The sequence below is a fragment of the Poecilia latipinna genome, unplaced genomic scaffold (assembly GCF_001443285.1).
Source record: "Poecilia latipinna isolate Pla-1442-1.1 unplaced genomic scaffold, P_latipinna-1.0 Scaffold1733, whole genome shotgun sequence".
Classification (NCBI taxonomy): domain Eukaryota; kingdom Metazoa; phylum Chordata; class Actinopteri; order Cyprinodontiformes; family Poeciliidae; genus Poecilia; species Poecilia latipinna.
In genome coordinates this window covers 158,426-171,101 of record NW_015114349.1, presented here as the reverse complement: position 1 = coordinate 171,101, position 12,676 = coordinate 158,426, and the positions used below count along the sequence as shown (strand labels likewise).

The 12,676-nt window shown below is 41.1% G+C and overlaps 1 protein-coding gene across 1 annotated transcript in view; it reads right to left on the bottom strand.

The window, feature by feature from the left end:
• Window positions 1-3,326: 3,326 nt before the first annotated feature.
• Window positions 3,327-12,676, bottom strand: part of LOC106964884 (A disintegrin and metalloproteinase with thrombospondin motifs 2-like) — a 21,950-nt gene continuing 12,600 nt past the window's right edge. The window contains exons 10-18 of the mRNA XM_015060649.1: window positions 9,149-9,282; window positions 8,935-9,058; window positions 8,408-8,488; window positions 8,141-8,304; window positions 7,883-8,039; window positions 7,641-7,776; window positions 6,209-6,416; window positions 5,996-6,125; window positions 3,327-5,360 (exon numbers count right to left, since the gene is read on the bottom strand). Of these exons, the coding sequence (XP_014916135.1) occupies window positions 5,143-5,360; window positions 5,996-6,125; window positions 6,209-6,416; window positions 7,641-7,776; window positions 7,883-8,039; window positions 8,141-8,304; window positions 8,408-8,488; window positions 8,935-9,058; window positions 9,149-9,282 (1,352 nt within the window). The 3' untranslated portion in view covers window positions 3,327-5,142. The remainder of the gene's footprint in view (window positions 5,361-5,995; window positions 6,126-6,208; window positions 6,417-7,640; window positions 7,777-7,882; window positions 8,040-8,140; window positions 8,305-8,407; window positions 8,489-8,934; window positions 9,059-9,148; window positions 9,283-12,676) is intronic.

Below are 12,676 nucleotides of genomic sequence, written 5' to 3'. Positions count from 1 at the left end.
TTGCAGTAGGGGTTAATGGAGAAGTATCTTTTGATGTTGTATTTGTGGGAGTGGCTTTTATTATGGTTGGGCTTGAAATAATGTTTTTTTTGACACTGGTGCTTGGTGGGTTAGTCTTTATCACTTTAGTGTTAGGTGCAATGCTCTTCTTTGGATGCTTATCCTGTAGAGTTTTCTTCTTTGGAGTATGAGTTGAAGGAGAAGCCCCTTTTGATGTTGTGTTTGTTGGACTGGCCTTTTTCATAGTTGGGTTTGGAAGAATGTTTGTTTTGGGACTGGTGCTTGGTGGGTTAGTCTTTATCACCTTAGTTTTTGATGGGATGGTCTTCTTTGGAGGCTTATCCTGGAGACTTTTCTTCTTCGCAGTAGGGGTTGATGGAGAAGTATCTTTTGATGTTGTATTTGTTGGAGTGGCCTTTTTCATAGTTGGTTTTGGAAGAATGGTTTTTTTGGGACTGATGCTTGGTGGGCGAGTCTTTATCACTTTAGTGCTTGGTGGAATGGTCTTCTTTGGAGGTCTATTAGGTAGAATACTCTTTGCAGTAGGGGTTGGGATCGTGTTTGTTGGAGTGGCCTTCTTCACATTAGAGTGTGAAGCAATAGTCTTTTTGGGAGCTCCAGTTTTTGCAGTGATACTTGTTTTCTTTTGAAGATTATTCCTTGGTGGAACATAATTTTTTGTAGTATTTCGTTGTGGGATTTCCTTTTTTCCACTTTCCTGTGATGGATCCACCCTTTTCTTAGTTTGTGGCTGAATTTTCTTATCAGGACTATATTTTTGCATGGTGACTGTTTTAGTAGTGCTTTCCATTGGACTTGTCATAGGAGTGGGTGTTGACGCAAGGACTTTGACACTTGCTGCCCCAGGTGTTGAAGTAGTTGAAATTATCTGCAAAAGTGGCTCCGTGATCTCAGCATTTGCATGACTTGTAGAAGGTGTTGTGATTGCATTAGGAGAGATGGTTGGGAGGAAAAAAGAGCTTGTTGGAGCTGGTGGATGAGTGGGAGTTTCTTTGGTGGTAGATGATGCAGATGGGATGGAATAAAGGGTTTGAATTGGAGAAGCTGGATAATCGGTGGTGACAGAGGTTGGAAAAATGCTGGAGGAGGGAGAACTCACTGTATCCGCTGGATGAGTGGAAATGATTGTTGAGGGTCTCAGAGAAGACTTGATGGAAAAACGAGCTGGGATTGTAGAGGCTTCTAAACGAGTGTCAGTAGAAGGTGAAACAGATCCTGAAAAGACAGTGGGGATGAAAGGAATGCTAGTTGCAAGTAATTGATGAGTGGGGATGGTTTTTGTTGTTCTTGGTGAAGATTCAGTGGTATCAAGGGTTATGGTTCTGAGGTTTGGGACTTGAGTGGTGGTTGAAGTCGAGGTAGCAGGGACGGCAGTTTTAGTGGGTTGAGCGGTGGTGAAGATGGCGCTGAGAATGTTCTCAGATGGAGTAGGTGTGGCAGTGATTTTGACAGTGAATGTAGAGGTGGAATTGGGTTCAGGTTTGGTGCTGTTGATGGTGCTGCAGGTTTTGCAGCATAATCGCCAGAAGTCTGGTAAAGAGCAGTGGCGCTGCAGAGCCTCCATACGACAGAACACAGAGCGATCTCCTTTACATGGCAGGCCTGTGAAGAAGAGACAAAGAACTCAGACTGGGAATAGAAAAGAACATGATGCAATAGGGTAATATTTCTAAGTTAAGGAATGTATCCTGAAAAAATAGTAGCATTTGTGTGTGTGTGTGTGTGTGTGTGTGTAGTTAGAAAAATACAGGAGTAAAGCCAGATCATCAGCAGAGGATGCAGGAAGGAAGAGAAAATTTTAAGAGCAGTCATCAAATTAATCCAGAGCAGCTGAAATACAGCAAATGATTGCCAGTCTTTAGTTGTCAGTAAAACTTTCTTGGGTGTAAAGAACAACTGATCGTTAACTTAACATCTGTCATTTAGATTGGTAGTTTAATGTCAAACTCAACCACTCAGTGTAAACAAATTATGGGCTGATGTGGGCTTCAGATATTAACACTCTTAATTAATCCATATTGGAACTCCAAGACAAATTTCAGCTCCCATTACCCATTGCTGAGATTATGTCAGCAAGATGCACGGAAAATGTCAGGGTTAGCTTAGCAAAAAGGAAGACATAACTTCCAAGACCATAGGTACATGTCTCCAGTCATACAGCGCACATGTTTACAAACAATTGATAATGCTATGTGTGTTTCATGTGATGTTTTGCCAGAATATTAAAAGTGACTTTCTAAGTCAAGCTAATCCACTGTGGAGCAGCGTATTGAGGCTGACCTGTAGAAACTCCAGTGGTTACACAATGTCTGTTGCTGACCAAAAAAAGAGAAAACTAGGTGATACTGAAGCATCCAGACGTTTATAGTCGAGTTAGTTGTGATACTGAGGGAATGTCGACTGGCACTTTACTGCAATCTAAAGCTACAGTTTTCAGGAAAGTGCTATTTTACTAGCTTTAACAACACACTTGATTGTCGGTATCAGCCAATTTTCACTCAGAAATGACATCTCTAATACATGATGTGTATCAGTGACAAAAAAAAATAAATCTAATCAGGAAATAACTAAACTGTGTCACTACAAAACAGCATATTTTCTACTGTACAAATTCCTGCAGAGTGAAAAGTCACACTTTTTAAAACATTTTTATTGATACAACTTTGCTGTTGAGAATGACAGGAACTGAAACAATGAGATGTACGCCCTCTCCCACCTCCAGCTCATTATATAGATATATAGATTTTTTTTTTCTTAAGAAAAATAATTCAACTGTATCGAAAGTTACAAGTTCACAGTCACTTTGGTAAAACACTTGATTACTTGGAAATCAACAAGTCAATCTGTCAGTTGACTGAGAAAAGAACATGAAGTACATAAATTATATTTGCTTTTTAAAGAAAATACAGAATTTACATGATGATGATGTAAAAACTGGAATGGCACATTAAGTGTCATATGAAACATTTACAAAACATTAATAAAATTTCCCTGATAAATCAAAGTGCATATAGACGCAGTGCACGTAGTCCATCTGAATGTTTCTTCGAACATTAGCCAGCCCCACGCAGCAGGCCAGTGAAGCCACGAAACAGTTACCCAAAGTATAGAATATTATAGAAGAAGATAACAGTCATGAACATTATTAAATACAGTCAACACCAATTTTATATACAGTATCGCACTGCTAGGTCTGGCATGGTCTCGTAAAGTCCAACTCCAGCAGAAGGAAACCTTGGATAGCTCGCTACATAGTCACAACAGAAATATGTGATCACAATACAATGACAAGTCTGAAGTGTTCTTTTTCTTTCTTTTTTTTGTTCTCCAAGATGCCAAATGTGTCAGTACCCTAGGCCCTTTTGAAAATCCTTTCCGGTAGTCGGACACTGGTCCGACGTCAGCTTGGTAGGTTTTGATGGTTGGCGGGTGTGATTTTACGTTGGTTTGAAGCTGCCTCTATTCCGAGTGAAACTTTGAATGAGTAAAGCCATCTCTTTCACAGATAAATGCCGTTACATTCAATCCAAGATAAGGCATTGTTCATGTTCGACAAAAACATAAAGTGAGACCACTGGACGCTCTCGAAATCAAAGTTTATGAGGTATTTCTGTATCTGATCGCAGTGTGTTAAAAGCCCAAATGATTTAGCACCCTCGCACACTCGCTCGCACGTGACAAGACGCACATCCACCCTCGCGCACACGCACTCGTGGACTCGCACGTGGGACAGATGCACGCTCGCACAGACATGTGTCCAAACATCCAGGTGATGGATGCAAATGTGCATGACAAAACATGATCCTATCCTAAAAAAAAAAAAAAACAAAAAAAAAACAATAAAAAAAAAAATAAAAAAAACAAGAAGCAACAGTAAAACCACTGATCCATCTGAGCGAATGGAGAGGCAACTAACTGACCAAGTCCTGCATAATATGGGTCAAACCCGTTCCCCACAAAACACTTTGCCTTTATTAAATATTTATCTGTATTCATGTAAAATCATTAAAAAAATACACATAACAGTCAAGGATCTAAGCGATCAATAGCAGTCCAAAGGTTTTAGGCAAATAAGCTACAGCTTATTCATGGTAAAACGTTGTTAATATTATTGGTACTCATATAGATTTAGATTTATAGGTATATATAAATACAAATATATTTATAGATGTATTTGTTTAAAGTCTGCAAGCACAAATAAGCTGCATTTATTGAACTTTTGTATAACAGTCAAAGAGAGGATGGCTGATGATGAGGTGGAATGGGAAGCAACCTCAAGTGGTCAAACTACCCTGTATTTTTTTTATTTTAAATTCTTTTTTTCTTCTTATCAGACGTACTTCACAATTTTTAACTCCTCAGTTCACTTTGCAAAAAATAAAATCAACCAAAACAAAACAAAACAAAACAAAAAAAGATCCCCTTATATCTTTTCACTGTGCTGAGTTCTTGTCAATCTGGAAATGGGAGCGCCATTTTCATCCCCGAATGGAACCGAGATGTCAAGATGAGCACTTTAGCAAAGATGTCCTCAGATCACATTCACAATAAAGCTTTCATATTTTTATGTTTTTTAGATATAAATACTTTTTTTTCCATATAGATATTTATATACCATTTCTGATTTTTTTTTCTCCCACACTGACAGTGCGCTACAAAAGGGAAAAAAAAAAAAGAAAAAAGAAAGAAAAGCCCTGCTGCGTCTCAGGTGTGGTAACCCATAACATCGCGCTAAACATGGCTGCCAAATGCAGAGAGGAGAGTGGGTCCCCTCACACATGAACGGCCCCTTTGACACGTCACAGGAGGTGTCAGCGAAAACCCGTCTGCCACTTAAAATCCTCTTCACACCAAAATTTTTGTTGATCTTTTAAGTTTTCGACTGGCCAGCGGTTACAACACAATGCTCCATAGAGGAGAGATAGATAAAGAGAGACAGAGCAAGAGAGAACCAACTAGCACACACAGGAGCCAGAGACCTCCCCCGGTCAGAGCCGCCTCAGACACAGAGAGAGAGAGAGAGAGAACAATCCCCCCCACCCCCCCAAAAGAGAAGCGAAAGCTTTGCCGCTCGCTCATACGGGCGTGGGCACAGGCACAAGGCGCAGCAGGAAGGGCAGGTCAGGGGGCCAGCCGGGGCCGGCCCTGCAGAGACAGGAGGACAGAGATGGGCAGGGCCCAGCAGAGGACAGACATGCGGCTGCGGCTGTCGCTGTGAAGGCCGGGCTGGGAGCTATAGAGGGAGGTTTTACGTGATGAGATCCTTGGGTAGTTGGGGTTGGGGCGGGAAAGCCACTGGATCAGAATGTTGCCATTCTTGTTGAGGTCTGATGAGCCCTCTGCAAAGGGGACACAGAGACGGTAAGACAACTCAAGTGCAATAAAGGGAGCATCCTACGAAGGAGCGTCTGAGACATTTATCACTTTCATCAGAAGTTAGGACATTTTTGCACATGTCCACACTGGATATTTTAACTTTGACTTAAATTTTCCTCCACTTGATTGCCTGTGCCCCCTGTGGAAAAACACGTCCATCACCTTCAGGACTAAACTAGTCCTGCATGTATGGATGTAGCAAAATCTGAAGTAAAGTGGTTTGTTTTGTTCAATGAGCTGCTTAGCAATTTAGCAAAACATGTCATTTTGTTTGTCCGCAACAAGAAAGCAGAGAAAACATAATGCAGACACAGATACTACAATAGTTTTGTTTCTTTTTTTTCTCTTCCGAACGACTAAAAAGTCTGTTTTAATGTTAACATTTCTTTTTCCACTGTCCTCTCAAATGTCCATTAGGTTTATCAAACATTTGACAGTAACCTTATGTACGGATTTAAGTGTAGCAAATACCAAAATGTTCATACTGAACATTTCTGTTTCACTGCTATCGAATAAGTAACATGTAAATCACAAAGAGTAGCTCTAAACACATTTGACTAAAGAGTTATTTGAGCAGTGGAGTTTGCTTAACACATACTGCGACATGGTTCCAGGCGACAAACTCTGATGGTGTCAGGCTTGCTGTCTAGACAGAGTCCTATGGTGTTGTCCCTGGTGTGGCACAGTGCCTGCCTCTGCTGCGTCCCGTTTCCACAAGTCACTGAACACTGGCGACACAGGACCATAGCGTAAACATATTTATTCAAAAAAACATTTGTTCATATTTTCTATTAATGTCTCGGGTGCGTACTTGTGACCAGGGTCCGACTCTCCACTGCGTGGGGCAGGGATATCGGTTGCAGGACCTGCGGGACTCAGGACGGTCGTCGCTGCAGTGTTTATTGTGTATGAGGCGCGTCGTGTTGTCCTCCGAAGGCTGAACACAGGTAACGGAGCGTACTTGCATCCCTGTCTTTCCGCAGGGTTTACTGCAGTTCTGCCACTCTCCTGTCACCCAGCTGCAAGTGAAATACCAAATGTTTGGGAAAACACCGGAGCGGCAAATGAAGAGAATCATCTAAAAGTGGTAGAAGCTTAAAGACAGCCTGAATATACATGATCGGGTGTAACGTAGTGACTACCCGGCTCGCACTATGTTGGGTTCCCCTTTGCTGCTGAACTGGCCTGACCTGTCAAGGCATGGAAACCACTAGATCCCTGAAGGTGTGCTGTGGTATGTGACACCAATATGTCAGCAGCTGAAGCTTCAAATCCCGTAAAGTTGTGGGGTTGGTGCCCGTGGACCTCATGCGTCGGCCCAGCTCGTTCCAAAGATGCTTGACTAGATTGACGTCTGAGGAATTTGGAGGTCAAGTCAACAACTCAAACTTGTAAAGTTGAAGTGAACCACCTATATTTTGTGGCAACCATCAGGGAATACCATGCATTACACCAATGCGATGCAAAAGAATGCGTGATTTATCAGGCTAGTCCGTCTTTACACTGTGGTTTTTCGTTCTAATGACTAGTTGATCATTGGACTCAGCAAGGGCAACGTTACTTGTCTGGGGCTTTGCATAAGAAACACACTGAAATACATGATGAATTCTGTCACTTTACCATCAGATCCAGAAATGATGTCCACAAGAAGACAGCTACACTACAGTAGTAGCCTGTTATCGTTTCTCTCCACATGTGCCTCACTCTGACCCACTGACTGAGCCATCCCAAGTCCATTCTTGTCACAGTAACTCACGTAGTTAAGGGCTCGACACATGGAAGGCCATATTGCTCCCTCTTTATTCATTTCCTGTGGACTTGCACTCTGAGGCGACGATCTTTTGCCCTCCTTCAGCAAAGTGACTGGCGGAGTCCGTGCATGTAAAATTTTCAGCTCCTACGCATAAAATTTGCACAGTCGGGCTTGCGACAAGATGGCTGAAAAAATGTTCAACTTTTGTCGCTGGCATCGTGTCCCATGCTGGATTTCACCACGGCGGGAATGAATTTGGCGTTTTCGTTTGTCTTGTCGATGCCCGTTTCTCGAGCCCCTTAAGCTTTGTCAATTTTTCCCTCTTCTAACACATTGGCTTTTATGTTAACATGTTCACTTCCTGCATACGTGCAAACAGATGCCACGGTTATAAGATAAATAGAGTTTTTTTTTTTTTCACTATTCCTGGCACTGGTCATAACAAACAATATCTACCTTCAATTTCCAGAAGGAATTACTGAGTACATACATGGGTGGAGGGCAAGGCTTCTGGTTGCAGTCTCTTATGTCTCCTCTGGGCTTCATGTTGGACTTATTACAGAAGCTTTTGTGAACCATCTTGCTGTCAACTTTCCTTCTGCATCCATATCGCAGATACTGTTTCCCTGAAGAGAAGGGGACAGTCAATTGATGATTCTAGGATATAATAACGGAAAAAAATAAATACATGTGACTACGGAGGCCGTGCGGTGACTGGCTTTTTTAACATACCTCCACCACAAGCTTTGGAGCAATAAGACCATCTCTTCGGAGCCCATTCGTAGGCACTGTCCTCTACCAGCATGTTGTCCTGAATGTTCGAATCGCCGTCCATATTCATCATGTACTTATACGACAAATTGACATCCTCGTCGCCATGCAATTTCATCTACGGGAGAGATCGGCAAAGAAAAATCTAAGGAAAACTGGTTTAATTTAGGATTTATGGTCATAAAAACCAAACTTTTAATTTGATCCTGCTGTTTGTACCATTATTAGAATTCCATGTCTGAGGGGCCCTGTGGTCTGGACTGTTTCCTTGTCGTTGTCGTTCTCATACTCCCATTCTACGCCCTTCTCTATCACAGAGCGGGACTCGGGGTAGTCGTTTTCGCCGTTCAGAAAAAACAGTCCTGATGCCACATTTTTAACAGCTGTGAATGAATAAGAAATAATAACTCTTTATACGTAAAAAAAAAAGGAAACATACACAGAACGTGCATGACAGAAAAAGGACCAAGGGAGGGTTTCGTTTACCAAAAGTGTGTGAGGTGGCTTTCAGCTCCTGAATGAGTAAATGCCTCGCTCCTCTGGGGATTTCAAGAACCTTAAGGAAGCCTGAAATGACAGACTCAATGAGTTTTTTTTTAGTTTTTTATTTGGGATCTAAAACCCTCCAGCCCCCTTTCAAAGAGCTCAATTTGTAGTTTCCAGATAGGACACCTAAGCAGAAAAAATGCCTCACTGGAAACTTTTTTTTATTAGTTTGAGCCTGAAAAAACAGACTCTTCCAGGAATTCAGCTCTCATGAGCTAGGCCTGCCCTGACTTCAAGAGTTAGATAATAGACTCAACATTAGCTCACGAACTTTGACGTAAAGTCTTGGCAATGTTCGCATGGAAACATATGGTCAAACTTCCCTGAGGTTCAGGGACATTTTTAAGCATCTGCCTCTAGAGGGCGCTGTTCATTTAAGCATCAGAACGAGGGGGAGACGGGAGAGAGGAAATACATTCCAGCAGTTTTTCTGCCAGGACAGAATCAAGTCAGCTTCCTCCGTTTACCCTGCTTTTTAGCAGTCCGCATGATTGTGTCTTTAAAGGTTTTACAGCTGGAGTTGTCGCCTCCGCACACGCCACACTTGTCCTCCTGCTTCGAGGAGCCCACCACGCCATCGCAGCCCACCTTCTGTTAATGGAAACCAAGGAAGCCGATGAGAATAAAAGCAGCTGTTTAACTTTGAGGCACACAAACAAACGCACACGTGAAGAACCTCACCTCACACTCGCCACGCACGCACACACTGTGCGGGTCCTTGTATGAGCAGAGCGTGCCATCCAGCACCAGTTTCTCCATGAAGACCACATCTCTGGTCTCCTTTGACTGGCAGTACAGGTGGCAGCGTTTGTTAGCTAGAAAGCAAACATAGTTTCACATTAAATAATAAAATAAAAAAGCTCCATTTTACCCTGATTACGTAATCGCATTAGTTGGCACTGTTAATCCCATAATTGCTCATACCAGCGCAGATTTAAAATCATCTTTAACTTGACCAACACGTTTTCTTTCTTTCAGGAAAGGATGCACGACGTGCCAAAGATGTCAGCAGAAAAGTTTTGGTTTGACTTCTACTGACAATTAAGTAACTTGTCTGAAATTAATACAACTGTGAGTTGGCGGTAAAATTCAAAGTTGTGCAGGATTCAGAACTGACTATGCTGTTGTGAAACATCCGAATAAAAATTATTAAAAAAAAAAAAAAAAATATATATATATATATATATATATATATATATATATATATATATATATAAAACTAAAGAACTCAGTAATGCCCATGTTTGGACATTTTGTCAGCTCAGGACTAATGAAAGGAAAAAAAAAAAAGGCAATTTTTAGTTGTCCTCAAGTATGAAGTCATGTTGAAACACTACAAGAAACTAAACACTGTTGAAAACCATGAAGGAGGTGGCTGCAAGTCATAAGTGACACCTTCTCACTGCCAAGGCTGATGGTGCAAGAGGTGAAAAAGCATCCTAGGAACAAGGTCGTTGTGAAGAACATGGGGCGTGTCGGTGGCAACACCTCAGTCCAATAGACTGCTGGACACCATCGATGTGGAACAACAAACAAAGGCTATTCTTAGACTAAGGCCCACAAAAGCCCACTTGGCTTTTGCAAAATCTCACCGAGGCAAAGAACAAGATGTTTTGATCTTCTGTTTTATGGCGAGATGAAACAAGTTTAGTTATTTAGCCACAATCAAGTATTTTATTTGGCATACAGAAGAGAAACACTCAAACTCAAGAATAGCATTTGCAGCCTAAAATGGCAGAGGGAACATAATTATTTTGGAGGTCATCCATATCAAGATTCTCAACAAGAAGTTCAGGCAGTCCACAGACGAACTTGATCTTAGGCAACACATATCTAAAGTAGAGAAGAGAAGGTTTACCAACTAAAATATTAACAAATTGGAGCCGCAAATTCAGAAAGCTGATTTGACTGTGATAGACAGTCTGTTGAGGGGGGGAGGGCAGTTTACCATGCAGGTAATGGCAAAGAGGCCTTCCAACTTCAAACACTTGGAGCTTGTAACCCAGTATGAAAAGTCAAAGATGTTCATACTGGGTTAATAGTGAAGATATGCAAAAAGCTTGCCGGTAACTATGTCGAATTTTCAAAGTTAAAACATAACTTTAAACCTAAATCACTAAGGGGTACAAATACGTCTGGTCTTAATTGTTTGTAAGTAATAATCTGAATGAGATCTTGGTGAGTCAGCATAATGATGAGTCTTATTGTGTCTCTTAGTCACACTACAACTACAGAGACAAAACCTGGCAGACCGTCCCGGTGAGAATGAACACTCCTACATTATCACACACACGCACGCACACACACATGCACAAACACACACACACACACCAAGGCCTCTGGCCAGCAGCCAGAGACCTTGTCTTTCAGAGCTTTGACTCTAATAAACAGGTGGCAGACATGCAACTAATCTACCTCAGCTAGCTTCACAAATGCTGGTATCCCTGGTAAAGACGTGTGAAAAGCCTTAAAATATCTCTTCAAATTTATCAGTCTTTTATTGCAGTAGCATATAGTAAGTTCACACAGAATTAATTACTTTGAGTACATTTACTCAGGGGGAAAATAAAGCCCACGTTCAGAAGTGATTATTTTAAACAAAATCAACAGCGGCACAAGTATTGGTAAATGAAAAGGTTGAGTCTTTTCACCAGGTTGGTGCATTAAGAGAAGAGATTGCCATCTTTGACTATTCCTGTTTGCTTAATCACTCTAAGAGTCCTTGGTCCTCTCTTATTCTCTATTGTCTTCAGCTCTCACCACAGGTTTTGTGGATACTTTAAGTCTAAGGTTTGAAATTGTCAGGGAAAAATGCTGTTTGGTAAACCTTTCTGAGCTGATTTGATCATGTGTTTTGGTTCATTGCAGAGTAGAAAAAACACAATGGTAGCTCACATTGTGGCGGTTTATGATTTGTTCATTATTTTGTCAAGATTTCTACTTTGTATTCCATGAATTGCCCAAATCCTCGTCATTTATCAGTTTATGGAGTTTGTTTGAATATTACACAGTTAAAGTTTACATGTTGTTGAATGCTGCGTCCTGCTTTCTGACTACTTTTTGGTTGCTTACGCTGCTACTTGAGAAATCTTCAGTTTTCTAGATGAGGTCACCCGATCCTTTTCAAAACGTCCTGATATTTTACTCTTAACAGGCCCAGAAACAGACCTACGGCATCACCAATCCTCCACAATACTTAACAAAAGGAGAAGAGGTCCTTCACCACATGTTTATAACATTGAACAGACGCTATGAAGAACCGGTGACCCTGTGATAATCCCCTCTTAGTAGAACTGTGCATTAGGAAAACACTTATTCTATGATTTTTGTTTGTTCGTTGCAAACTTAGGCTTCAGACAGTATTTCAAACTGGTGAAATTAAAAACGTTGTTTTATCGTAAGAATTTGGCTTCGTTAAAAGAATTGTACGTGGCTTTAACTGGTGTATAGACAAAGAAAAAAACATATTTATAATTTCTGAATGACTGATACTTATCAGCACATCTATTCCTGGCATGTAGAGCCTGAACTCTTGGTGCAATACACCCCCTTTTGTTTTTTAAATTTTTTATTTATTTTTTTGTGTGATACAGATACTGCATACAAGTACATTGCTTTAATTAAACGTTTCTCACAAATTATGAAGTCCTAATCCTTACATAAGAAATAAGTATCGGTAGGAGGCTTTTTATTTATTTTTTTTTTACATGTATTTACAAGTTCTTCCAATAGATGTGTGAGCTCCTAAGAAAGAATCCTCCACAGCGTGGTGACACCTGATCAAACCAGTGTTGTACATGTGCATTCAGTGCAGTCAAAAAGAAACACTGCAGAGGCTGAGTCTGTATTTATAGCATCAGCATGATATACTATTCATAAATCAACCCGCTCACTCAGAGCCAGTCTGTTCTTCTCCCAGTAACATTTTCACATAATAATAATAATAATAATAATAATAACATCACAGTGTAGAGCAACAGAAGACAGCATCCTCAGTTTGTCAGGACCTGCTCTGAGATGCTCTGGGGGGGTCAGAAGGTGTTAATCAAAGTGTTTTGCAAACACCGCTGTATATTGGGAGACATGTGATCTCCTCCGTGCGAGAACACAGAAAGCTTCAGACTGCAAACCCCCCCCCCCCCCCAAAAAAAAAAAAAAAAAAATAAACCTGTCGCTTGGCCATCACCTATTATTTTTTCTCTCCTCGAG